Source organism: Hyperoodon ampullatus (assembly GCF_949752795.1).
Source record: "Hyperoodon ampullatus genome assembly, chromosome: 4".
Classification (NCBI taxonomy): Eukaryota; Metazoa; Chordata; class Mammalia; order Artiodactyla; family Ziphiidae; genus Hyperoodon; species Hyperoodon ampullatus.
The window spans coordinates 175,481,201-175,508,215 of NC_136917.1; the positions used below are offsets into that span (position 1 = coordinate 175,481,201).

General features: G+C 62.9%; 1 protein-coding gene across 1 annotated transcript in view; it reads right to left on the reverse strand.

The window, feature by feature from the left end:
• Nucleotides 1–201: 201 nt before the first annotated feature.
• SLC6A19 (solute carrier family 6 member 19) overlaps nucleotides 202–27,015 on the reverse strand; it is a gene marked incomplete at both ends in the record, with an annotated part of 32,426 nt that continues 5,612 nt past the window's right edge. The window contains 37 exon segments of the mRNA XM_079701629.1: nucleotides 202–365; nucleotides 682–793; nucleotides 799–882; nucleotides 1,457–1,505; nucleotides 1,507–1,611; nucleotides 3,253–3,260; nucleotides 3,264–3,381; nucleotides 3,996–4,108; nucleotides 4,957–5,067; nucleotides 7,256–7,437; nucleotides 7,972–8,015; nucleotides 8,017–8,107; nucleotides 8,263–8,409; nucleotides 8,795–8,892; nucleotides 9,296–9,743; nucleotides 9,830–9,913; nucleotides 9,964–10,135; nucleotides 11,511–11,582; nucleotides 11,954–12,011; nucleotides 12,095–12,312; nucleotides 12,976–13,040; nucleotides 13,195–13,278; nucleotides 14,126–14,179; nucleotides 14,258–14,274; nucleotides 14,727–14,833; nucleotides 14,962–15,076; nucleotides 16,691–16,887; nucleotides 17,040–17,202; nucleotides 18,778–18,937; nucleotides 19,095–19,299; nucleotides 21,187–21,343; nucleotides 21,447–21,575; nucleotides 23,575–23,687; nucleotides 23,971–24,081; nucleotides 24,480–24,661; nucleotides 25,456–25,593; nucleotides 25,958–26,098. Of these exon segments, the coding sequence (XP_079557755.1) occupies nucleotides 202–365; nucleotides 682–793; nucleotides 799–882; nucleotides 1,457–1,505; nucleotides 1,507–1,611; nucleotides 3,253–3,260; nucleotides 3,264–3,381; nucleotides 3,996–4,108; nucleotides 4,957–5,067; nucleotides 7,256–7,437; nucleotides 7,972–8,015; nucleotides 8,017–8,107; nucleotides 8,263–8,409; nucleotides 8,795–8,892; nucleotides 9,296–9,743; nucleotides 9,830–9,913; nucleotides 9,964–10,135; nucleotides 11,511–11,582; nucleotides 11,954–12,011; nucleotides 12,095–12,312; nucleotides 12,976–13,040; nucleotides 13,195–13,278; nucleotides 14,126–14,179; nucleotides 14,258–14,274; nucleotides 14,727–14,833; nucleotides 14,962–15,076; nucleotides 16,691–16,887; nucleotides 17,040–17,202; nucleotides 18,778–18,937; nucleotides 19,095–19,299; nucleotides 21,187–21,343; nucleotides 21,447–21,575; nucleotides 23,575–23,687; nucleotides 23,971–24,081; nucleotides 24,480–24,661; nucleotides 25,456–25,593; nucleotides 25,958–26,098 (4,616 nt within the window).

A 27,015-nucleotide genomic window follows, 5' to 3' on the forward strand; every position in this document is an offset into this window, starting at 1 on the left:
GGGGACTGGTCATTTTGTCACTAGCGTCCCCACAGCCCGGCGGGTGGGTCCCAGGGGTGCATCTGTGGACGGGTTTGTTTGGGGAGGGAACTCAGATGGTCCGTGTCATCCTGCAGCTCTCCAGGAGACCGGCTGCCCGGTGCCCACACGTGTGTACTTGGGGATGCTTGGAGCGGAGGGGCGGGACCCCTGGAAGCTGACTCACCGTTTCATCCCATAAACATAAATGACACCAACCACCTCGGAGAACGCAAAGAGGATCAGGCCCGGGGAAGCGACGTAGCGGTCAAAACTCTCGAGCCAGTAGTTTCCCGACCGCAGCGTGGAGCAGGTGGCCGAGAGGACGCAGAGCAGGCAGGCCAGCCCTGGACCCAACCCCATGTCCAGGCGGCTCCCCTCGTGCACTGCCCCCAGCATGTCCCCCTGCACCTACGGAGCTGGAGGGCGTGCTCGGCTGGGGGGGCCGCCGTGGGCCGTGTGGGGCGGCGTCCCCTGCCCCCATCCTCCCTGACCCTCGGCTCCCCTGTGATGATCCTTGAGGCACTGAGTCAGAGCTGCGGGGTCAGGGCCCTCCAGCCCTCGTGGAGGCGGGGCGTCCGGACGTCGGGCAGTGTGGACAGAGGGTAGAGGCAGCAGGGCAGTGGGGACAGGCCCTGCAGGGAGGCCTGGCTGGCCACTCACCGGTCAGGGCCTCCTTGGGGACCCATCTGGGCATGACCTTCAAGTCCAGGAGTGGTGTGATGACGCTTTCCGTGTTCCTGAACATGGATGTCAAGTCCAGGCTGAACAGCATCTGAAGAAGAGCACGGCCCAGACGGGGGCCCCCGGCACGTGGAGGGCGGCCTCCGTGAAGACGAAGGCCAGACCTGTGCCCGAGGCGCTCTGCAACGCAGCGCACGGTGGGCCCTCACATCCACACCGGGGCATGCATGTGCACCAACACTCCTACACAGGAACATGCGTGTGCACCAACACTCTGCTGAGTCAGGCTGCGGCAGCCCTGTCCGGGCTGTGTTATAACAAACTACAGGTGCACCTCCAAAGGGAGGGGACCTGTACCCCTAAATCCCCTGCATCAGGTGCCATGGGGCCTGGGGGCCTTGGGCTCAGGAGCCCATCCGATCGCTGTCCCGAGGACCTGCCCCCTGACTGACCCCACCCTGCTGTCCCTGTCCCCGCATCAGCTGGCCCCGTGCATGGCTCCTCCAGACACAGCCTGGCTCCGTGGCTATGCTCAGGCCCCTCTCCCTGGGCTCTGGGCACCCACAACTCCCACTCTCGGGTCAGCCTGGATCTCCGCCTGCTGGGCAGGGCCCGTTGGACCTTCTGCGTTGAGGCCGTGGGGTTTTCTAGGAGCTCAGAGAAGCGGGGCACAGGGTCAGCCCCAAGCCCTTCACTGCTAACCCCGGCTCAACGCCTGCAGCCACCTGCAGCCTAGCCACAGCCCCTGGGGTACCTTATCCAGGAAAGCCTCCAGGCAGCAGGCCTCCAGGGGGAGCCCGCCACCGCTCGGGCTGGGTGGAGTCAAGGTGCGCGAGGGCAGCCGCGTAGTCCTCCCTGGAGATGCTCTCGTCGGGGAGATGGAAGGCGTTGACGTGGCAGAGGATGTCTCTGCAGGGTGGCAGGTGGGGTGAGCAGATGCCCTGGGGGCAGGCACTGGGGGGCCCGGCCTCGTGCACACACGGGGGACAGAGGCTGCAGCCTCGGGGCCCGGGTACAAATGGGCCTGCGGCTCCCTCCCTCCCCGACTCGAGGGCCCAATGGCCCTGGGGTTGGCGCTCCTAAAGCTGCCGCAGTGGGGCTGCGGGGGGCAGCTCTCCTCGTGCCTCCACGTCTGTCTCAGGGCTTGAGGGTCAGACTCCGCGGGGCTTCCACGTTTGCAAATTCTCCTGCTCGCTAGAAGGAACTTGTCACCTTGCATCCAGTCCCCACACCATCCCGAGGGCATTTGCGGACGTGTCCAGAGTGGCTGACGCGCCCGTTCCCGCCAGACCCCCGGGACGCTCTGCCCTCTCATCCGCGGAGCTGTAGACAAGCCTCTCCCAGGCTGGCTGCGGCCGCGGTTTTCGCATTTTTGTGCTTTTTGTCGGTGATTTTGCTGTTTAAGTGCTGTCCAGTTTCCCAGATGCAGCAAAAAGACGGGGATGCCGCCTGAGGTACGGCCGTGGGCAGGAGCCCAGTGGTGATGGGTCAACAATTTTGTTCGCTGCGCGTCTCGGTGGAGCAGCTGGAAGAGCTGCTGTCCCGCGGGGGTGACACTGCTCGCCGCTCGGCCGTGGCCACTGCAATCTCTCCAGAACGTTCCAAGAGGCGCGTTTGCTCAGCAGTGCCTGGAGCGCCTGGCGGCTGCCCTTAGACATCCCCCCACGCTCTGCTGACACGGCCATCGTTCCGCTGGCCGTCCGGGGCCGTGGGGACGTTTAGCAGCGCCCAGAGGGCAGGCTTGTGCAGCTCTGATGGGCTCTCACCCGTAAACCATGTCTGGAGGCCACCAGACCATCCGTCTAACGTGGTAACTTCAAGGGTGGGGGCATCCTAACAGCATCAGCTCCCGGGGCTGTTGTGACAAATGACCTCAGCCTGGGGGGGTCTTAAAATAACAGGAATTCGGGCTTCCCTGGTGGTGCAGTGGTTGGGAGTCCGCCTGCCGATGCAGGGGACGCGGGTTCGTGCCACGGTCCGGGAAGATCCCACATGCCGCGGAGCGGCTGGGCCCGTGAGCCATGGCCGCTGAGCCTGTGCTCTGCTGTGGGAGAGGCCACAACAGTGAGAGGCCCGCGTACTGCAAAAAAAATACAATAAAAAATAACAGGGATTCATCCTTTCCCAGCTCTGCAGCCAGCCATCCAAGATCAAGGTGTGGGCAGGACCGCGCTCCCTCCGGAGGCTACAGGAGAGGGTCCTTCCTGCCTCTTCTAGCCCCTGGGGCCCAGGTGTCCCAGGGCTTGTGGCCACGTCCCGCCAGCCTCTGCCTCTGTGGTCACCCAGCCTGCTCCTCCGTGTCTGTGTGTCCCTCTTCTGTCTCTTATCAGGACACCAGCCATTGGATTAGGGACCCACCCTGTCCAGGACAACCTCACCTTAACCAGTCATCCCTGCAAGGACTCTGCTTCCGGGTCAGGTCCCATCCCAGGTTCTGGGTGGACCCTCCACCCCACTGCTCTGGGGAAACAGAAGGTCATCTTGGGGATCCCCACGTGGGGGCCAAGCTCGGGGCCGCCTCACCCCAGAGCCCAAGGGCACCGTTCTCACCCGTCCAGTCAGCGCCCGTGGTCGCTGGCCGCCTTGACCCCCAGGACAGAGAAGACAGTGATGGACGCACAGAGGGAGGTCATGCCGTTGACCAGGGCGATGGTCACTGCGTCCCTCTTACAGTTGTTCCTGGGTGGACACACATGTCATCAGGGCCCCCGGGGACCTGCCTGTGCTTCACCTGGAACACGGTTCGCTGCTGTGCTCTGAGGACATCTCAGACACCTCCCCGCCGACACCCTCCCGGGGGCCGGGCTCCCACTCACCCAGTGGTCCCCACCCCCTCTCCTGCACCCCACCCCCGCCTGTCCCCACGGACAACCACCTGGAGGTAAGTTTAAGGGCATCACTGCTGGCACCGTGTGGCTTATGACCTGCGGTCGTGCCTGGTGCCACGGCCAGTCCGTCCCATAAAGAGGCGTGGGCCTGGCATCCATTTTAAGTAACAAGGAGGTGGACACAGGCGGTATTTCTGCTTTTATGGCCCCATGCGTCACACACAGGCAGCCCCCGGTTATGGCCTTGTTCCAGGGTTTGATGACCGAGGTTCTCTTCCTGCAGCCGCTCCGGAACTTGCTGGAAGCTGCCCCAGAGGGCCCCAACCTCCCAGCCCTTGGGGGATGACTCAGTAATTGCCAGATCTTGACAGTCTGTTCTTATCAGAAGCTCACACCAGGTCACGGCAAAGAAGTGCTTGGTGTGTCTCTCTGAAGCCTGGCTCCCTGCCCCCAGCCCGACCCTACCTGGGCGGGTAGTAACCTGCAAAAGCGATGTGTCCTCCGAAGGCCAGAGACAGAGAAAAGAATATCTGTGTGGTTGCATCCAGCCACACCCGGGGGTGCTGCAGGACCTGCATCTGCAAGCAGATAGGGGTCTGAGATGAGGAGACAAGCTGCCCTGGCCCAGTGCCTCCTGTTCTGGAATGTTCCCAGCATCCCTGGACGAATCCCACGAGCAGTGCCACCTGCTCAGGACCCAAGAAAAGTTGGGGACCGCATGCGAGGAGCAGTTGACATGGCCGACTCCAGCTGCCTGCTTGTGACGTGTAATGGCGCCCTGGGTCCCATCCACACAAGACGTGTGGCCCTGAGCGCTGGGGGCACAGCCCTCTCGGGGCTGGGAGTCGAGGCTGAGCAGCTCGGACTCAGGGTGTTTGTTCTGCTCCCCCTCAGGCCCGGGGTTCTGAGGACTTGAGGGCCAGGTGGGGCCCCGTGCACACAGTGCCTGATGCTGCTGCTAGACCGGGCAAACCTCCGCCTGCTTGCATCCCAGGGGCCTGTCCCTCCCCCGGGGAAGGGCTCTGCCTGGGAGGCTGCGGGGTGAGCTGTGCAGCCCCTGCGGTCCCGGGGATGCTGGGGCCCCGGAGACTGTGGAATGGCCCAGTGGTCCTCGCCTGGGGGGGCTGCACTGCTGGATGAGGGCCTCAGAGGTGTGGGGCCTGGGACCCCAGGGGTGGGACGTGCGGGTCCCCAGCCGGCCTCCCCCCTGAACCCCCATTTCATCGGGGTCTCCACGTTCCAGACCGAGTCCTCCTGTGCTCCCTCCCCACCGAGCCTGACCCCTGGGACCCCAGGCTGCCCCTCCTTGTGACCATGCCTCTGCTCCCACGTCCAGGGGTTGGGACGAGCTGGGCTGGGCAGGGGCCCCAGCTCGCGTGCTTCCAGAGGCTGGACCCCGGGGGGCTTGGATTCGGGACCCACTTACATCGGGCATGAATAGGTAGGTCCGTCCTTCGGTCGCCCCAGGCAGGGTGAGCCCTCTGATGAGGAAAACTGAGAGAAGCAGGTAGGGGAACAAGGCCATGAAATAAATTGCCTGAGAAAGGCCGGCTGTTAGTCTTTGCAGTGTGTCTGTTCCGCGTGCACCCCTGAGAGGGGTGGGTGTACCGAGATGCTTGGGTCCACCGCCACGTCACCTGTGGGAACCGGGAGGGCATGGTGGGGTGTGAGTGCCAGTCAAGCTTGCAGCGTTTGGGGCTCCCCGGAAACCCATACGTGGACTCCGCTGAGGAGGGCGACGGCCTCCCCGGGGCGGGCGGACTCCCCCTCGTCCACAGGCCCCTCTTCCTTCCACCCTGAGGCCCCCAACTGGCCGCTTCTCAGGGTCCATGGGGCCACACACCTGCCCACACCTTCTCCCACAGAAGGACCAGCCCCCAGTTCTTTCAGGGTTGGGGAGGGGTCTGCACACACGGCAACTGCGAAAAATAAATCTGCAAGTGGAAGCCCTTCCCTCCTAACCCCCAGCCCCCAGTGTAGACACTGGGGAACTACCCAGTGCATCTTCAGGGACTTTCATGGCAGGATTATTCGGGGCTTCTGGCTGGCTTGTTGCGACTGTTGTGGCTGCTTCCAAAATTCCAGTCCCCCAAGCTTGGAGCCCCTCACGCGAGGGTAATCACCACCCTCACACGGTAACCGAGAAAAAGCGCAGGCACACGTGCACACTCGGACCTGCAGACCTCCATAACCACGGATGGGAGACCTGGTAGAAAAAGCACAGGCACACATGCGCCCTCGGACCTGCAGACCTCCATAACCACAGATGGGAGACCTGGTAGAAATGCATGGGATTTCGTCACAGTCATTTAAAGGACAGACATATAAAACTGGACTTATCCAAGCCCAGAAGGAAGAGAGGGTGGGAAGCCCTGTGCTAGGTGCAATTTGAAAGGCAGGCTTGGAGGCTTAGGCTCAGGCTCCCCTGGTCCTTATTGCATGGAGACCAGGTAACTATCAATATGTTTTTTCTCATTGTCTAAGTCTCTTTAAAAGGTAATCCACTGTTTGAAACAAAAATGCTGAGAATGCAGGAGTTTCCTGGCAGTCTAGTGGTTAGACCTGGCACTTTGGTCAGGGAACTAAGATCCCACAAGCCGTGGAGTGCAGCCAAAAAAAAAAAAAAAAATGCTGAGAATGCACTTTGGTGTTTATAACACATTGCAAGTCAAATGTATGACAACAGCGTGGACACTGTGGGGAGGGAGGGTGATGCTGAGAGCTTCCTGTGTACAGTGCTGCAACATTGCTTGGAGACAGACCATGATGCTACAACCCCTAATTCAACCACCAAGTTGCTACTAATAAGCAAAGCACATAGAGTGGGATCAAGAAATACTCAGCAAAAGAGTGAAACAGGAACAAAGAACAGAGGGGACGAGCAGAAAAGAAGTACAAGCTGACGAGCTAAACCAAACCGGATCAATAAGCACATTATATGTAAATGGTCTAAACACCCCAGGTAAAAAAGGCAGGGGGGCTTCCCTGGTGGCGCAGTGGTTAAGAATCCGCCTGCCAATGCAGGGGACACGGGTTTGAGCCCTGGTCTGGGAAGATTCCCACATGCCGCGGAGCAACTAAGCCTGTGCGCCCCAACGACTGAGCCTGCGCTCTAGAGCCCGCGAGCCACAACTACTGAAGCCCGTGCGCCACAACTACTGAAGCCCGTGCGCCACAACGACTGAACCTGTGTGCCGCAACTACTCAAGCCCGCGCACCTAGAGCCTGTGCTCCGCAACAAGAGAAGCCACCGCAATGAGAGGCCCACGTGCCGCAAGGAAGAGTAGCCCCCGCTCGCCACAACTAGAGAAAGCCCACGCGCAGCAATGAAGAACCAATGCAGCCAATAAAATAAAAAAAGGCACGGATTGTCGGACTGGATAAAAAAACAAGACCAACTCTATGCTGTCTACAAGAATCACACCTCAAACAAAACGGCCCAAAGAGGTGAAAAGAAAACAATTGGAAAAAGCGCACTGTATTAGTTTAGTCAGCGAAGGCTGGAGCATCTCCTCTAACATCCCAGTGCACTCGGAGCAGACTGTCGCCCAGCTGCGGAGCTTCACCTCATGGTGACAAAGGCATCCGTTCTCTGGGGACACGTGACAGTGCTGATGCTGCGCCCCTCCTCGCCGAGCCTCTGAACCCCGGAGGCCGGCAATGATGGAAATGGGGAGGGCTCCTCTGGGGCTGGTGGGAGCGGCATCTGGCCTGTGGGCTCTCACCTTCCCAGGGGTCTCAATGCCTCTGATGACACACAGGTAGACCGTGGCCCAGGAGGCCATTAAGCAGACCGGCAGCCACCACTGGACAGAGCCACCGTCGTTGATGTCGGCCGTGATGTTCAGTGTCTGCCGGTACCGGGGGTGGCTCACAGCGCTGCCATCCCGGCATTCCTGCACAAAGCCTGGAACCAGCCCGTGCAGTCATGGGCTGGCCATAGACTGCAGGTGACCTGGGCACACAGGGCAGGACCACGGCCACCCTGAGTGAGGGGCAGGGAGGCTGACTGCCAGTGGCCTCTGGGGCCGACATGTGGGGCCTCCCAGCCCAGACCCTTGGTCTGAGCCCCCAGGGCCAGCCTTGTCCAGCGCGTGCCAAGCACAAGTTTCTGTCAGCCAGAGGCAGGAAGGGAAAGAGGTCGACCCAGCTTTACGAGCGAACTTGAAAACCATGACTGTTTCCCACATCTGGGAGGTGTCCCCAGATGACGCCCTTGGCTGGTGTCTCCACCTAAAGCCTGAGTTCAGGGAGCGCAGCAGCCTGTCCCTCACCCTCCTGTCACCGGGCACACGAGCGGCTGCGAGGGCCTGGGTGCTCCTCAGTGAAGGAGCAAGGCTTCCGGGGCCCTGGGGCCCGCAGTGGACAGGCGACAGCAGGGGTGACAAGCCCCAGTGTCCAGCTGCCGGCCGAGGCTGGGCTTCCTGCCCGAGAGCAGTGCCCGTGAGGTTGAGGTCTGGCGGGCAGGCGCTCCAGGGCAGCGGGTTGGGAGGAGCTGGGGAGGTGCCACAGCACCCAGGCCAGGACCGGGTCACAGTGCCTGCTGACCGGGACAGATGTGATGAAGCCGCCGAGCCCTGCGGGCACCAGCCACGGTCAGCGTCCCCCTCCTGGCTGCCCCGTTGCAGACCGTCCTCAAGCACATCCCACACTTCTGCTCCCTACGTCGCCCCAAAGGGCTCCCACTGTCTGCCCGCTGGCCTGCATCTGGCTGCGCCCGCCCGCAGGCAACCCGCCATCTTCTCGGCCATGTGGTGCTCTCTGGGCTGGACCACGTTTGGCTCTCCACCAGCCTCAGGCTGCTTCCAGGTGAGGCTTTCCGATGGCCTGCAGCCGCCAGGTGTGTCACAGGCCTGGACGGTGATGCTCGGGTCCCGTACTGCAGCACCCACCTCAAGGGCACACGGGGAGCTGGGTCTGCCCTCTGCCTGGTCTCCCCTGGTGCATGAGCTCCTGGGATAGGCAGGCTCAGCGCTCTGCATGCATGAGCTGGGTGACACAGGAGAGCCTGCTGCTGCACCGAGGCTGGCCCGCCACCTCTGCCACCTCACCCAGCATCCAAGTCCTCCCACAGGGATGCCGCTGCCCAGGCCCCTGCATCTTTACATCAGGGCACCTCCCGTGTCTGCAGGTTCAAAACCACTGGATATGCACTGGAGTGATGATCAAACACCCATGAAACACGTATGGCACACGTAAATGCAGCCCGCCCCCGCCCCGCTGCCCCCAGCAGCTGCGGGCAGGGATCAGAGAGAGGTGCGTACCCTCTCCACCCAGGTAGGGCGAGATGGCCATCCACACCCCGATGCTGCCCCTGCGCAGGCGCTGGCCAATGGCGAGCTCGATGTGGAAGCGGGCTGCCCTTGAAGGCCGTCAATGAGGTAGGGGATGAGGAAGGCACCTGAAAAGACGCTGCGGTCAGCCAGCGGCGCCGTCTGCCTGGCCAGGCCTCGGGCCGGAGGACGACACAGGGGTGAGGGAGAAGTGCTCGTGGCCGCCCAAGGGGAGGATAGGGGACCCCCATGTCAGGGGGTTGCCATTGTTTTAAATGACTTGGTGTTACCCCACCATCTGGTGCTTTATTGGTGGTTTTCATCCATGGACAGGCTGCGTTGTTCTCCCTGAGGCCCTGTGACCCCTGGTTCCGGGGCTCCTGAGTCGGGGAGCTGGTCGGCTCACGTGGAGCCTCGGGTAGGAGACACCGCAGACGGTCTCCCAAGCTTCGCCCTGAGTTGGAGCAGGAACCTGTCTGTCCAACCCTTCACCCCAGTCCAGATGCTGGGAGGTGGACCCAGCGGCGGCGGGAGAGGGCGCCGAGGCCCCCAGGACGGAGCACGTACTGACCGACGCCAGAGCCCGAGGGAGGGACAGGCAGAGATGGCGGCGGCCCTTCTGCGCCGCGAGCCCCCGTGGACAAAGTGGGTGCCGCTAGGTGGCAGGGCCCGGCCTCCCCGAACCCACAGACCTGCCAGGCCTGCTGGGGAGACCCCGGTTCCCCGCTGGATGCTCCCACGCTGTCGGGAGGGCCACTAACTCCCCAGCACTGAGTCGGCGATGTCGGCGTCTCACCTGAGGGCCCTTCCCTCTGGGTCCCCGCCAGCCGCGTGCTTTGGACCAGCATGTGTGGGCACCTCGATGCTCCAGGACCGGCGGCAGCTGCCCCCATCCCCGCACAGGTCCAGGTGACCCCGCGGAGCAGCTCAGCGTTGGCTCCTGGCCAACGAGGTCGGTCGGCGGCGTCCTCCCCACACTGTCTGCAGGAAGCTTGGATTCAGCTTCCAAGAGCCACTTGCACGCACCACAGGCCCCTGTGTTCTTCACCAGCACAGCCTCCGTCTGGCTTTTCGTGTCACAATCCAGGGTTTGGAGGCTGAGTTGGGGCCCTGGAGGGAACAGGCGGCCACGGAGCCCTCAGCCCACGTGGGCCTCTGACAGGACTCCAGGGCCAGCACTTGGGGCAAACAGTGCTTATTGGTGCCTTCTACGTAGCAGCCAAAAGGCAAAGCCGCATTAAAGGAGAGAGTTAAATTCTGGAGGCACTCAGCCTCGGTGGAGGCGCTGGATGCCCCAGGGATGGGAGGACATCTGTGGGCTGGGACTCGGAGCTAGAGGGGTGTGGACAGAACCAGGGTCACCCAGGGAGCCCCTGGGGGGAGGGGCCGGCCACAGGGCCGGGGCCCAGGGCACAGACGGAGGGGCCCTCTTCCCTGCCCGCCCCGTCTCCATCCTGCACTGTGGGGTCTCCTGCAGGCGGGCCTCCCAGCCACCCTCAGGCCTCGGGACGCACAGCTGCAGCGTGGCGAGGACCGACATGGAATGGCCACACGGGCAGGGACTGCGTCCTAGGTATGTGATCCACTGTCTAGGAAGGGCTGTAGCCTCCAGGCTAACCAGACCTTGGCCTCCTTCCCCCTCCCCCCTGCTCTGAGGGGAAAACCCCGGCCAGACGGGCCCAGGTGGGGGCCTTAGGGGCGGCTGAGGTCAGCATGACTGGGTCCACCCAAAGGAAATATCCAGGGAGGGCAAGGGTTCTCCTGTGGCTGAGTCGCCACGCTGGGGGAGAAGAGAACCAGAGGCATTTCTGTGACCACGTGGTGGGCAGCGTCCACCCTGTGCGTCAGGTGCATTTCAACCCCAGCGGGACTGCCGTGGGGACAGGAACTCAGGTCACAAACCAGGCTGGGGCGCTGGGGGCAGGGCTCAGAGGGCTCCACGTCCAGCGTGGGCACCTGCCTCCCTCAAGTCACACAGTAAGTTCATTTCTGCTGGATCTGAAGGAGGGAGGAGAGTTGGTCCACCATCGGGTGGACCTCAGCGCAGGGTTCACACGATCCGTGATGCTGGGATGAAGCAAGACAAGCACATTTGGTCCTCATCCTGAAAAGAAATGCATTTCGGAGCTCAGAGCTCCGAAGACCCTCAGCCTTTCGCGGGTGACGGGAGAGAGAAGCAGCATCTGCCGTCCGTGATAAGCCCTTAAACCTTACCTGGGCTCATGCCAATGAGGTCTAACTCCTGGAGGATGGAGCTGGTGGCCAGAGGCCCTGACCACGCCCACCAGGGAGACCGAGTTAATCACCAGTCAGTGGCCAGTGGTTCCATCAAAAACCCTGCCTGGCGGGGCTTCTGGGTGGGTGACACTCAAGGCACAGGAGGGTTGCCCCTGGGGAGGGCGGGGTCTCCGTGCCCCTCCCTGTGCCTCGCCCGTCACGTCTCTTCCATATGGCGGTTCTGAGTTGTATGCTTTATAATAAACCTGTAAACCTAAGTGTTTTCCTGAGTCCTGGGAGCCATTCTAGCAAATTATTGAGCCTTAGGAGGGGTTGTGGGACCCCTTGAATTTGTAGCCAAGTTGGACAGAAGCTGTGGGTGACTTGGGGACCCGCTACTCCAGATTGGCATCTGAGGGGGGCATCTTGTGGGTGAGCCCTTGGCCTGTGGGGTCAGGCGGTGTCAGGGTGAGGTTAGGTCGTGGGGCACCCAGTTGGTGTCCACTGAGAACCGGAGACCCGGTCGGTGTGGGGAAAACCTCACACATTTGGTGCCACAGCCCTGAGAGCAGAAGAGGCACCAAAGAGCTGGTGACGCGGAGCACGCAGCCCCGTCGGGGGACCCGCTGTGCACGGCTGGGGGGACCAAAGAGCTGGTGACGCGGAGCACGCAGCCCCGTCGGGGGACCCGCTGTGCACGGCTGGGGGCACCAAAGAGCTGGTGACGCGGAGCACGCAGCCCCGTCGGGGGACCCGCTGTGCACGGCTGGGGGGACCAAAGAGCTGGTGACGCGGAGCACGCAGCCCCGTCGGGGGACCCGCTGTGCACGGCTGGGGGCACCAAAGAGCTGGTGACACGGAGCACGCAGCCCCGTCGGGGGGCCTGCTGTGCACAGCAGCCCACTGGTGGATCTCGGAGAGCCCCACCCTCACCCTGCGCTCCACCAGACCTCGCAGGAAAGGGGTTCCCAGGCCCCCGACTCTGGCAGCTCTGAACAGTGAGTAAGGTTGTGGGCAGTGAAACGTTTGCAGACGTCAGATCCCCAGCGTACGGAGCGTCGCCGAGGCCCTGACCTGACGCCAAGGGTGCCGAGAGGCCCCCGAGAGCCCCGGGTCAGGTCTGCCGCCTGTGCTTCTGCACTTCCCGAGGGGCCCTCGTCAGAGAGGCGCCGCTGGCCAGGAGACCCGGGGCCCAGGCGCCCACCCGACCCCAAACCGCGGGGGCTTCGGCACCTCCGGGGCAGCTGTCGCAGGGGCGCCTGCACTTTCAAACTTCCTCGCATGCCCTGTATCTGCTCACAATCAGGAAACAAAGACTTTATAAATAGGCAGCGTCCTTATGGCCAGGAAGTTCGGCAGGCGGCGCTCACGTGGGGTCTGCTTGCCCACCGTCCACTGCCCCCTATCTCGCGCGGAGGGCTGGCTGTCCACCCTTGAAAGGACAAGGATGCCTCCCCGACCAGAAGACGTGGCGTGAGTTGTCACCAGCTCAGCCTTTCCCGTCTCCTGAGACCTGAAAGAGACACTTCCCAAATTTCCCACTAGAGACCAACTCAGGCGGGCAGGTCTGCAGGTGCTGGGGAGCCGCCGGTCTCGCACGGGCAGAGGAGCCTCAGTTCAGAACCCACAAGAGGACGAGCCTGCCTGAAAAACCCCCGCCCTGCACCTGGGGACAAAACGGGCCACGTCCGCCCCCGAAGGCAGTGGTCCGGCCAGCCTGCGGCCTCATGTCCCCAAGAGCAAGCGTGACACAGGAGAAGGCCATCGAGCGAGAAGCACCCCAGGCTGAGCCGCTCTGGCTCCAGCCCACGGGCTTCGGTGCTGGGAGCCTGAGCAAACCCCTGGGCTCGCGGTCTGGGGTGCTGCCAGCAAGGCCGCAGCACCTGCAGAGGGGGCCTGGGCGCCCTGACCACTGCAAAGCCCAGACGGGCAGCCTAGTGAGCAGCACCGCCAACCTGAGGCCACTGGGCCTCAGAGGGACAAATCCCCCGGGGGCAGCAGGTCCCTAACACCGTGGAGGCTGCGGATGGGGACAGATGTGGAGGGTGCGCGGCTCACCGCCCCCCCCGTAGGTCTGGCACAGGTACAGGGACCTCCAGAGGTTGCCCAGGCCCACGGCAAACCCGACGAGCTCAGGAGGCACTGGAGCTCGTTGCCCCACTTGCGCCACTCACCTCCACCAGCATCCACAGGTGGGTCTGGCTCCAGGGTGCCCGCCATGCCCACCACCAGCTCCTGGCCGCAGCCCGGGACCTCCACTGGGGATGGGAAGCCGCAAGCCGTCTCCCCTTCAGGTGTGATTTTTCATGATTTAAATGAAAACCAGTGGAGCCGGTTAATTGGTAACAACCCCCCGCCCGCCACAACTGCGTGCCCCTGCCCCCTGCTGGCTCCCGCCCGATGCCAACAGCCTGCAGCTGCTGCCACCATCAACACGAGACCCTCAAGGATTCCAAGGCTGGGGCACATTTAGTTGTTTTTATAAAATTTTACTTTTAATTAACTTCGTGAGATAATTGCAGACTTACACATTGTCGTGAGGAATAGTACCAAGTGCCCACGCACCCAGGCCCCCAGTGGAGACATCCTGCAAACATCTCGCCAACGTCACAGCGGACATGTCCATCCCCGAGGGTCCCTCTGTCCCCTGTGTGGCCGCACCCCTGGCGGCCTGCATCTGCTCTGCGTCGCTATAGATTTGTCATCTCGAGCACATTGTATAAACCGTATGACCCTGGGGCTGGCCTCAGTCTCTGGAGACCCACCAGGCGGGGTGTAGTATGGCCATGGGGCTCCGTGTCCGCTGCGCACTGACCAGGTGGGGCTGTGAGGAATAGCTGAGATGAACATCTGCACATGGCTTTGTGTGGATGTGGGGCAAATGCCCAGGCAGGACTGCCGGGCCTGGGGCCGTGTTTATTTTTAAGCCACATTTATTTTCCAAAGAGATTTCCAAACTTCTCAAATTGTCTGAATGTGAACTTTCCCTCTGGTTTCCAGTGTTCCTCTTCTGAGGATGCCCAGGTAAGTTCCAGAAGATCAGCCCTCCCCTCTGCATCCGCTGGCACCCCGGTGCCCAGGAATCCATGCCGGGTGTGAGCCCACCATTAGCCACAGGGGTCGTGGAGGGAGTGGGGGCCTGGATCCTCAGGGGGCTCCCTGGGGTGGGAGGGTGACACCAGGGCACAGGGGAGGGGGCTTGGCCAGGCTAGGGGGACACGTGAGCCCTCATCTTACCTCGGAGCACCTCCTGCCTGCGGGCTGGAGAGGTAGTGAGCTGTCACGGTGGATTCAGCCTAAGCCTCCCACTGGGGGCTCCCTGGACACGTTCCCCCCTGACCCAGCAGACACTTCCACTAGGACAGGCCAGGGCCCTACATCCATAATCTCATGTTTCCTGGACGCTAGTCTTGCAGCCGGGCAGCAGGATGCCAAACTCGGGGGTCCCGGCAATGCAGGCCCCAGGGGACACATTGTTTAGAGATCCCTTTTTGGGTGAGAGGAAGAAGTGAGAAAAGGGAGAATCAGAGAAGATGGAACGCAGTGGGGGGACGGGGAGGGGAGGCTGGCGATGGGAAAGGGCAGGGCAGGCCCGGCCCCGAGTCACCCACACAGGCCTTCCCCTCCGTGCTTCCTGCCCCCTTTTCTCCGTCCCCCCAGTGACCTGGCCAGCAGCTCCCATATCCTGAGGTCAAGGCGCACCCACCCCTGCACTCCACCGGGCGTCTTGGGTAATGAGGGCTCCGTGGCCGCAGCAGAGCCGCAGTCCGGCCCCGTCCCTTCGAGGCTGGGGCTCCGCTGCTTGCGCGTCCACTGCATTTAGACAGCATTTAGGCCAAGAGTGTGAAAGGGAGTGATTTATTCAGACAGATACACGCGATGCCCACAAAGCCCGAATTTCTAACAATTTGCGAAATGTGAAGTCTGAAAGAAGCCCTCACCAAGCCACAGAGAGACGGACGGGCCAGCCCCGCCCAGGTCACGCCTGGGAGCGTGTCCCCCTCCGTGCCCCGGGGCGGGAGGTAGGGGCGTGTGTCCACGGGGTCCGCAGCAGAGCTGTCCCAGAGGAGGGTCGGGACGCTCTGGGGAGCAGGGAGGTGGGGTCCTGCAGAAGCTGGTGGGGCGTCTCCAAGTGGGAGGGACATGGCGCCGGGACCCACTCCCACTAGGGTCTCCCATCCTGCACAGAGAATCCTCAGAAGGTCCAGTTTAACTTAAACTTCCAGATTTTTCATGGAAAGTGGAGGCGACCAGTTCTTGGAAACAAACACCCAAGTGCCACGTGACCTGGGCTGAGAATGGGTGTTGCATCCCGTCCCTGACTGGGAGAGAGGCGCTGACGCCTTCTCTGAGCGACACCCGGTGGACGGCCCTCCGGGCCCTCGTGGCTCCTGCCGTTGCTCGGGACGCGTGGACCGTCCTCCACCTCGGTGGCCAAGGCTGACTTAGTTACCCTGTAACTCGTCTTTTCCAACACCCGGCTAAATATTCACGCAGTTACTGTCCTCACAAGAAAACACGAAGTGGGGTTTTCTGCCCTAAATCGCCCAAGCTGAGTTTTATTGACTATTCGTCTGTTCATGGCGGCCAGATGCAGTGATTAAGTGGGTCAGCCTTCACGACGCCGGAATGTGGCCAAGACTCGGGGGCTCTTCACAGCCGACAGGTGGGTGGGGCCCCACAGGACTCTGCCAGGTTCTCGCAACCTCACTGGCCTCTTCTGGACAGGCCTTGAGAAGGGCGCTCCTAGCCACGAGGTAAAAGCCCCGACCTCACCGCGGGAGTCCCGAGCTTAGGAGGTGACAGCGAGGGGAATGGGCGGGAGGCAATGAGATTATGTTCCTAGGGGCTGAGATGAGCAGGACACGCCCAGCAGGCGCACCCCCGCTGCAGCTCTGACTCTCCCTGGGAGTGCGGGCAGGGTGGGGGGACCACCAGTCTGCTCCTGGGCCGCTGGCCTCACCTGGCAAGCATGTGTGTTGCAGGGCAACATGCATGTGTACACACATAGCCATAGACGTGCATGCGTACACACAGACACACACACAGCTGTGCATACACATACATATGCACATATGCACGAATACACGTGTGCACGGTGCATAGACGCACGCACGTGCACACACACGTGTGAGTACATTCATGCGCCGACTCACGTATACACCTGCTCACACATACGTGTACAAGCACACATACACACACGTGTGCATACACACTCACACGTATGTATACCCGCACCGGGAGGGTCCCTCCTGTCCCCTTTTGTGCACACATGCTTACATATACCCACACACGCACACATACACTTGCACATGTATATACACTCACCCATACACACATACCTATGTAGGCACACACCCACACACTGTGTACACACTTTTATACTTGTACACTCGCAACGTACACATACACACTCACACACGTACACACTCACACAGCATCCACGCATATGCAAACACTCTTGTGCACGTACGTATATACACTCACACACATGCACACATGTGTACATAGGCACACACTCGTGCCCATGTACACACGCTCCCATGCAGGCACACTCACAGAACACACACACACACTCGCACACACACCCACGCTCACACATGCACACACGTGCAGCCCACCCTCTCCTCTGACACCACCCCCCATGCCGGGGGCTGGGCCACTCAGGACTTCAGGTCCCCGTTCACCGAGACCGTGGACAGCGCGCCAACCAGCCCCTGCTGGTCCCCTGCCCTCTGGAAGCGGTTCCTGATGAACCTGTAGATGGCGAGGCCAGGGATGGCAAGGCAGGGCACCCCGGCCACGACGACCACCACGCCGTACACCCAGTTCGGGTACTTGGATTTCTGGGATTTGGGAAATTCCTCCTGGGGAGAGAGCGACCTCGGGGTGAGCAGACAAGGCAGCGGGGTCTCCCTCGGGGCGAAGTGCCCTCTCCCCCCTGTGACTCCCTCCTGGCCTCCAGGCCGAAGGGAGGGAGGGCCCGGCCCCCAGCCCCACCCCGAGGCCCAGGGCTCACGTAGGCCGGGTTCCAGACGCTGTAGATCAGCTCCTCATTGACACTGATCACGAAGAAGAACAGGAAGATGGTCAGCATGAGCAGGGGGCTCACCACTCTCCACGTGACCTGCCAGAAGATGTTGGGCTTGTGGCCGATCATAAACTCGATGTCCCTGTTGAACCTGGAAGCAGAGGCCGAGGGGGCTGTCACCGGCGCACACTGAGAGGCCTTTAATCCCAAGAAGGCAGAGGGCGGGCAGCCTCTCCACTCCCAGACAGACGGTCCCAGTCCTGCGATGCCGCACCCTGACCCGTCACATCCTTCTGGGCAAAGATGCGCCTCCCCTAGGAAGACCACCACGGGCACAGCAGAAGCCGATCTGGAGCCTCTGAGAACCCCTGCTGGCCCACGGTGCCACTGCCCAGCTGGACTCGTGGACTCTTGTCAGGGGTGTCATCCTGCTCAGGCCCCAGGCAGGCACTGATGCGAAGGAGGGGTCAGAACTTCTGGGGATGGCGGAGGGAAGCCGTCGAAGCTCCTGCCTCAGCCTCCTTGGCGTGGCAGCAGCCCTGACCCTGGGGAGCCTCACCATCCCCCAGCCTGTGCCCAATGCCCTTCTGCACAGATGCGTTTGTCGTCTGCAGAAATCAGAACAAAGTGGGCAGAACGTAAACGTGAGCCGCCCAGGGCCCGGCGAACCCAGAGGATGCTGCTGGAGAAGCGCAGGGGCCCAGGCCTTGTCCCCTGTGGGGCTCAGGAGCCCCGTGACCGGACTCTTCCGCTCGGCCCGTCCTCCCCGAGGCAAGCGATACAGGGTAGCTGCCCGGAGCCAGTGTCTGGCTTCACCGGTCTTCCGGCTGTTCACAGAGGGATGTGCTCTTTCAGACAGTTTCACACCTGCTGCAAGGCCGGCATCACACGTGCGGTGACATCCGTACCTTTCCATCCCCACGTTCCTCCCTGACATCTGCGGGTGCTACACACAGCAGGTCTCCCAAGCGCACCTTAGTCTCCCCACGGTGCCACCAGGCTGGTCCAAGTTGTGTTGCTGAGTGAGTCCCTGCACGTGTGTCCTTACACACGTGTGCTCTTGGTGGTGCAGGGAAGGGGTCCCAAGGTGGCCCCCTTTATGGGCTCGTGCAATTTAATGTTAATTGATTCCAGCAGATTATTTCTGGAGCTGTGGTGAGTCCAGCTCCTACTAAGAGCACAGGGACCGTCTTCCGGGTCCCCACCGATCCCCGATGCCCTGAACGACTGGCCAAGGGATGGCTGACCGGGCCACACTTGTCTGCCTTTCTTTGCCTGAGAAGCCCTCCCCAGACCCCTGGGAGCAGCCCTGGCTGTGCAGCCCGAGCTGGAATAAAACACCCAGCTCCCTCCCCACAGGTGGGGTCCTGGGGAAGCCCCTCTACCCGCAGCAAACGGCCTGCCTGTGCCCCCGCCCTGGCTTCTCTCACCCGCCCCGAGACTGTGCTATCTCCTTCCGCTGCTGCCAGTGCTTATCCTGGGGCCTGGGAGCGTCTGGAAGCTGGAGGGGGTACGGTTTGCATCCATGCGGGACCCCTCTTCTCTCCCTGTCGCCCTCCCAGGGCCAGGCCCCTGCCTACACCACGCCGGGCCGGAAGGGAGATGCAGGCCTGGTCCCGTGTCTTCGCGGGCCGGCCGCCCCTTGTGCCGCCCCGAACGCATCCCCTTGTCCCATGATGGGAACCTCCCCTGGCCATTAGAGGTGGTCCTTCACTTTCCCTCCTACCTGTCCACACCGTACACGTAGACGACGGAGAACATCTCGAAGAAGGCAACGATGAGCAGGGGGATGGAGCCCGCGTACCTGTCCAGCAGAGACAGCCAGTACTGGCCGGAGTTCAGCGTGAAGATGAAGGCGAGGAGATACGTCCCCAGGCAGATGAGGCCTGTGGGGCACAGAGCAAGGCCATGTCACCGGGGCAGAGCGGGCCGCTGGGGACACAGGCTCCACATCTGCACCACGGCCGGCTGCACCACGGCCAAGACCCCCGGAGCCGATCCTCCCAGCTCTGCCCGCACGGCCCCGGCCCCAGTCCAGCCTACCTGTGAGCAGCTCCTTGGGCCAGTTTTTGGGGATGACCTTGAGGTCCTGCAGGGGCACCACCACACCCTCCATGTTCCCGAACATGGACGACAGGCCCAGACAGAAGAGCATGATGAAGAAGAGCACGGACCAGAGCGGGGCCACCGGCATCTTGGTGATGGCCTCGGTGAAGACGATGAAGGCCAGCCCGGTGCCCTCCACGCCCTGCAGGGTGGGGCAGGCGTGTCACCCAGGGCCTGCCTCTGAGGCACCCACAGGCCAGTCTGACCCTGTCACCGGATGGTTCTCCACCTGCCAAGCCAGCACCACGCAAATATGGCTGATGTGAGCCATTCTGTGAAATGACCAGATCTTGTCTTTTAGCCCTGACCGTATTTTCAAAAGCTGAACTCGTTTCACGACCGGGAAGTGGATCACACGGTCCAGTGGTGGTCAGGGCCCCGAGCGGCCGGACAGACACGCTCGGCAGACGCACACGGACTGCCACCTGCTCACTGATGGGCACCCCCCACCTACGTCTGGGGCCAGAGCACTAAGCGACTTCAGTGGGCCTGAGCGCGAGTCCCCAAAGCAGACGCCCTGGACGTGCGCCCGCCAGCAGTCAGAGCAGCCCGCGGGGCAGGCAGCGCCAAGGACGGGCCCGCGGGTGTGTAGTGGCCACGCTCTGCCCGGGGTGGGTGGTCCTGTGCGGCCACATGTGGCCCACACAGGTCAGCGAGGCCTCAGGCACCAGCTCCCCCTCTTGGGGGCCAGTGTTCCCGGGGGTAGAACCTCCGCAGAGAAACCTGAGCTCGGAGGGACTGAACGGGGAGCCGGCAGCCCCCGCAGGACTCACACGGGGCCGGGATCGCATCAGAAGCGGGGGCCCAAGGCAGCGTAGCAGCATTTACACGAGGGCCCAGGACACAAGGACTCGGCTCCACGCAGAAGAGTGGGAGGCTGAGGGGCGTCGTCACCAGCGGCCTGGTGCCCACACCGCAGAGGAGCGTGTCCGGGGGTCTAAGAGCCCAGACCCCGTGGAAAAGACAAAAGCACACCTGCGCTGCCCGGGCCGTGGGGAGGGGGCAGGAACACTGCCGACGGAGGACTTCCAGGGTGTGGGACTGCGTGAACCTACGGCCTGAACTTACTAAAACCCTGCAAACTGCGCTGGACACGGGAGAGCTCCCAGGTGAGAACTGACACCTCGATAAGGTTGCTTTTGAAAAAGAAAGGAAATTCAGTCTCTTGGCGGGGGAGGGGGTCACTGTGACTCCCTCCTTCTCACCTGGGGCTCCCAGGGGAGAGCCAGGCAGGGAGGACCCTCTGCTCTGTGTCCGCTCCTGGCGAGATTGTGCTGTCGCTGGAGAAGCAGTGCCAGGCCCTCAAAATGCTCCACGTGCCCCAAAATGTGGGGTGGCTCCAAATAAGAAAATTGCAAAAACAAAACTAGTAAATGTTGGCCCATGAGCATCACAGAACGAAACGTCACTAATCATTGGAGTTGATGTTCAAAGCATTTGTGCTGTCAGGCAAGGGTTTCCCAGCACCGTGACAGCCACCAGCTGTCGAGTGATTTCAAAAGTACAGTTATGGGCTTCCCTGGTGGTGCAGTGGTTGAGAGTCCGCCTGCCGATGCAGGGGACACGGGTTCGTGCCCCGGTCCGGGAAGATCCCACATGCCGCGGAGCGTCTGGGCCCGTGAGCCATGGCCACTGAGCCTGTGCGTCCGGAGCCTGTGCTCCGCAGCGGGAGAGGCCACAACAGTGAGAGGCCCACGTACCGCAAAAAAAAAAAAAAAAAAAATACAGTTATAATGACTCTGACCTTTTTGTAGAAGAGATTAAAGTAAAAATGGACCACGGGGTGTTTGACCTGAGGCCACGGAGAGGTCAGGCCCATGGAGGCCCTTGAATCCCTGCCTCTGCATCACGGGGCCTCACACTTGGGGTTCGTGGTCCAGCAGACGCTGGTGCCCTAGACCTGGCACCCAAGGGGCAGGGTGGGCCAGCACGTGGCAGGGGGACGGGTCTGTCAGAACTGAGCTCCCGGGGGAAGCTTGGTGTCCACCCAAGGTGCCCGCTGCCCTGCCTTGCGGCCCAAGGTGCCTACCTCCGAGAGGAAGGTGTTCATGTCGCATGTCTGGAACTTGAGCTCTGCGTAGGCCACGGGGTTGGAGACATTGCACCACTGCTGCATCTCAGCGAAGTTCTCCTGTGTCACGTTGCCTTCGGGCAGGTCGAACCCATTGATGAGCGTCAGGATGTTCCTGGAAAGAGAGTGAGGCTGACTCCAGCCCTGGGCGGGCTCCTTGGAGGCGGAGGCGAGGGGTGGGGACGCAGCGGCCACCAGGGCGCCAGCCAGCCACTCACGTGCTGAAGCAGTCATCGAAGCGCTCGGTGGCACGGAAGCCGATGATGGAGTAGACCACGGTGGCCGCGTACACGGACGTGAAGCCGTTGATCACAGACACAATGACCGAATCCATCTCGCAGTTGTTGCTGCGGACGGAAGCAGCTTTGGTGACCACAGGCCCGGGACGCCATGTGCGCCCGGCCAGCCCGCGCCGGCACAAGTGGAACAGTCAGAGCCATCGGGCCGGCCAGAGAGGCTGGGCCGTCCCTGGGCGTGGATGGGGGAGGGGCTCTCCCACAACCCGCCCGAAAGCCAGGTGACGGTCCCCAAGCCCGCCTGCGACCTGGTGGCCCCTCGGTGCCCCCACAAGCCCTGGGGACCCCCAGAGCTGGAGCTGGAGATCCCTGTGTTCAAGTCTCGGCTGGGCCAGCGTCTGCTCTGGGCTCAGGAGGTGACTCGTCAGCCCCACGGGGGCAAGACAGCCTGGACCTTACAGCCCACCAGCCACAGAGGCTTCAAAGAGGCAGCCTGGGCCAGGTGTCCCCACCCCCTGCCAAGGACCCCTCCTGCCGGCCGCAGGCCCTCACGGCTGAGGACCGCCCCTCCACCTGGACACCCAAAGCCTCCCTCAGCTCAGCACATGACCACCGACCTCCCCACCCTCCCCGCCTGCTGACGACACCATCCTTCCAGACGCTTCCATCAGGAGCCCCCAGGGAAATGCAAATCAAACCACAGTGAGATGCCACGGCACACCCACCAAGGCGGCCGGAGCCAAAACACTTGAGAGTGGCAGGTGTGGGTGAGGGTGTGGGGGAACCAAGGCTTCACACCCGGCCCTGGGGGGGTGCTGTGAGGTGGGGCGGCCGCGGTGGAGAGCTGCTCCGCAAATGGTTGGACCTCGAGCCACCCTGCGGCCCAGCAACCCTGCCCCTTGGGGTACACCCGCGGGGAGCCAGAACAGGTGCACACGAAGCTTGAACGCAAACATTCGCAGCAGCCAGAAAGTGGACACAGCCAGACGCCCAGCGGCCGAGGGGTGATAAACGGAGCCCAGCGTGGCCCATCCACGGCCTCGGGACGACTCAGCCACAAAAGGAAGGGGTATGACACACGTGACAACGTGGACGAACCCCGAGGGCCTCCAGCTCAGTGGGAGGAGCCAGACACAGAGGGCGGAGCCTGGAGGAGGCCTCTCTGTGAGATGTCAGAAGGGACTGACCCCCGGGGAGAAAGCAGCTGAGCGTTCCTGGGGCCGGGGAGGGCGTGGGGCTGACTGCTGAGCGGCGCGGGCTTTCTCTCGGGGGTTGGAAATATTCTGGGGTTAGCGGCAATCGTTGCGTGACTCTGTGAACACACTAAAAGCCACGGGACTGTGCGCTTTAAAGGGGGTGGGTGTGTGCGGCTGGAAGCAGCTGAATCTTCACCCTCAACTACCCCGCCCCCCCGCCCCGCCAATCCGCTGGACCTCACGGCACCCTCGGCCTGGGCGACCATACTCAGCACCCACCCACCGTCGGAGTCTTTGTTCACGTGGCTTCTGGAGCCCCAGCCCGCTCTGACGCCAAGCCAGCCCAGCCCCAGGCTCCAGACCCCTCGCCCTGCTCGGTTCTTCCTTTTCTCCGAGTCTCTCATTGCCTGCGACCTGACAGAAACTCACTGTGCTGGTGTGCCTCTGCCAGACGCATGAACGCAGGACCCAGGAGCACGGGTCCTGGCACGTGGGAGGAGGGTGCGGGCACACAGCAGGTGCTCCATAAGTGCTTATGAGATGAGCGGACACCGCTGCGTTCCTCTGGAAGCCCTGGGGGGTTCTGGCACTTCCTGTGTGGGTGTCGGTCTGGGGTGGACTGTGAAGGACCCACATCCCGGGTGCTGGATGCCAAGGGGTGGGGGACGGAGCGGGGAGCACCAGCGCTCGCTGCCGCCAGGGCCAAGGCACAAAGGAGAGGCCAGCAGGTAAACAGGTCCCGCCTGCCTGCTCACAGCCCTGCCGACCACGATCCAGAAGACTCGGACCGGCGCCTCTGGAGAGTGCATCGTTCTCACGGCAGGTCCGACGGGGAGACCGAGGCTCCGAGCACCGGAGCCCCTGGTGGAGTGACAGCCCTGCGGCCCACGGGACCCTGTGTGCCTCGTACTCACTGGACAGAGTTGTAGCTGGAGAAGGAGATGAGGCCCCCAAAGGCCAGCGAGAAGGAATAGAAGACCTGGGCCCCCGCGTCCAGCCAGGTGACCGGGTTGGCCAACTCCGTGACCTGCGGCCCAACAGAGACCGTCAGCCGTGCGCCGCAGGATGGGGCGTGCGGGAGACGCAGCAGGGGCGCCCGAGGGGGACAGCAGCCTGGAGGCTAGGTGACAGCCGAGGCCACCAGTTGGCGGTCAGAGGGAACACGGCCCCGAGGCGACAGCTGACGACTCTCCACCCAGAGCCGCAGTTGAGCCAGCCCACGACCCTCACAGGCCCGGCCCACATCCAGGGACCCTGGGACCGGGCAGGCGCTGCAGTGCCCGGCCAGCGGGTGGACGGCGGAGACTCACGTTGGGCGTGAAGAGGAAGACGATGCCACTGGAAGCCCCCTTCAGCGTCAGGCCCCGGATCAGGAAGATGGTCAGGACCACGTAGGGCAGCGTGGACGTGATGTACACGGCCTGGGGACGCGGCAGGTGTGGGGCAAAGGAGGCCGGAGCGGGGGTGGGGGCCCCGGCCTCGAAGAGGAGGGCTGGCCACGTGGCACCTGAGCTGCCCCCCACCCCGTGCGCCCCAGGCCCCAGCCTCCCTCTCTGGTTTCTATGTTCTGTTGGGAACATGGCTGCTGTTTAGCTCCGCCCATCAGACGGGCATCACTGTCACTCCCACACTCGGCTTCTTAAACATGTGCCTGAGAGCCGTCTGGTCCAGCACCGGGTCTGCGGCGCTGGCCTGGGCGACCAGCAAAGCCCTCCCAGCAGAGGGCACGCCGGGCCTGGACCCTCGGAGCCGGCTGAAGGGGCAGCGGCCTGGGCGTCCCCCTCGCCCGACGCCCCCGGAGCGCCCGCCATCCCCGCACCTTCCCGGTGGTCTCGATCCCGCGGATGGTGCACACATAGAGCACGCTCCAGGCGCACGTCAGGCACAGCAGGACCCACCACTGCACGGAGCCCGAGTCGTCGATGGAGGTGGAGATGTTGAGGGTCTTCCGGTACCAGTAGTAGTCCACGGGGGAGCTGCGGGCACACTCCTCCACGTAGCCTGGCACGGCACCCGCGTCAGTGTGGGTCACAGGGCGCACGGACCCCCAGGGAAGAGACTCGGGCCCAGGTCCCAGGGCACTGATGCCAGGGGTGCGGTGCACCTGTGCCCAGGCATACACGTGTGTGTGCACACCCACACAGACACACGCAGCAGACAATACGCACACAATGTACCAACAGGTGTGTGCACACACGAGCACACTTGCATGCAATCGTGTGCACGTGGGCTACTTGTGTACATGATTAGCATTCACACACCAAACAAACAGACTTGCATGCAAACTCACGTGCAAACCCGGGTACATGCACACACATGCACACACTCTTGCACACGTGTGGCGTGCACACAGGGCCTCGACTGCCTGCCTTCTCCCCCCACCCCTGCCCCATGGCACTCAGCCATTCAGGGGGTCACCAGTCTCCGGGGGTCCCAGGCCGGAGCCCACACCGGGCAGCTCTGTTCAACCTCACACACTCTCACCACTCTGACCCCCGGGGTCCCAGGGTCCTGATTGCCCCCCAGGCTCACAGAACCACAGAGAGACCTGCCAAGGGGGGTCATGGTCTAATCCTGGCAGACCTGCCCTCACCCTCACCCCGCCCCCATCCCCAGAGACGGGGAAGTTGCCCTGAATGGTCCCAGTGTGACCAGGGAGACCACGGGGGCAGGGCCCACCCCTTTCTGTGCTCTGGTTTTTGCCAAACTTGGGCTACAACCACGCGAACTTTGGAGAATCAGAGGGCGGCTGCTCGTGGGCCGGCACGCCCCCTCCCAGGCCCACCAGGGCTCACCTGTCTGGTTGGCGTTGAGTGGGCACTGGCTCCACGGCAGGGGGTCCTGGAAGGAGTTAAAGAAGTACCACATGACCCAGGCGATGATGGTGTTGTAGTAGAGGCCCACCATGAAGGACACGAACATGGACGCGATGCCTGAGGGGTGTGCGGAGGTCACCGCTGGGGGGAGCCTCCTGGCCCACCGTGTGCGAGTGGACGGAGGCCCCCGACAGCAGGGGCAGCCCCAGTGGTCAGCGTCCCTCCCGGCCCCTGCTCTGGGCCTGCACACCTGGGGACTCGGGACGTCCTCTGCTGCCCAGCTAGCCCCTGGTGGCCTGAACCCTGCAGCCACAGCCCAGGAGGTTCTAAGGAAGGGTTTGCAAAGGCCTCAGGGTGGGGGCCGTGGAGCCCTGGGACCTTCCCCTCCCTGAAACGTAAAGGGAAGGAAGGAGGATGGGGTGGAGCTTGCTGCCAACGTGGGACCCCAGGCAGGCGCCCGAGTCTGGGTGCAGACACGCACCTACGCCCTTGAGGGCCGGGTGGATGGTGGTCCAGACGCCCACGCTCCCCTTCCGCAGCCGCTGCCCGATGGCAAACTCCAGGTGCAGCAGGGGGATCCCCTCCAGGACCAGCAGGATGAGGAACGGGATCATGAACGCCCCTGGAGTGGGAGGGGCGGCGTGTAATCAGGGGGCGGCTCGCTGGACTGCAGAGGCCACCTTCACAGGCGTTTGTCATAAACACAAAGGATATCACCGTCGACAATGCCCGTGGTGATGGCCAGCGGCGTTGCTGTGGGCGGGGCTCACGCCACCTCCTAACAGGGACCACCTCGTCCTTGTCTGCCATCCCTGCAGGACGCTGTCTGCCCCGCAGCCCCTGGAGGACAAGGGATGGTGTCCACGTGTAGGTGGAGCCCGGGGAGGGGCACGCGCCAGGGTGAGCCCCTCGGGGGGTGTGGACACACGTGGCACCCTCACGCCAAGGTAGGGAAGGGCAGAGGGGAGAGGCCAGGGGTCCAGAGGCTGACCCGGACATCTGGCAGGAGGGCCTCTCAACCTGAGGCTCAGGGACCCTGCCCGGGGGACGTACAGGAGCCAGACGCAGCGCCTGCCAGCTGTGCTCCCTGACGGGCACCAGGGTCCAGCCTGGCACCGACCAGGAGCCCCGTGAACATCCGCCGAGCGTAAATGAGGGACGGGGGCGTGGTGACACCTGCCTTCACGGTGCATGTGGTCCCACTGGGCTCTGCTACCCGGCCCACAGTGACACCCCTTCCCACTGCTCCGTTCTCACCCCCAGCCCCCAAGCCATGGTTGTACCAGCCGCCCTGGCCTGATCCAGGTCGGGCCCCCCAGCTGCTCCCAACCCCCTGAACCGGGCTCTGGGGGAAACGGGGGGCTGTCCAGGTGCACACGGCCTGGCACCGTGCCGAGCGCAACGCAGCCGAGATTAGCACAATCGTGGTTACCAAAGGTCATTAGCATTAGTCAGGCCGAAGCTCAGAAGCCGAAACTGGGCGATAAGACTTGGAAACACACGACTGCTTGAGGACTGAAGAGCGGACCCAGGTCCAGC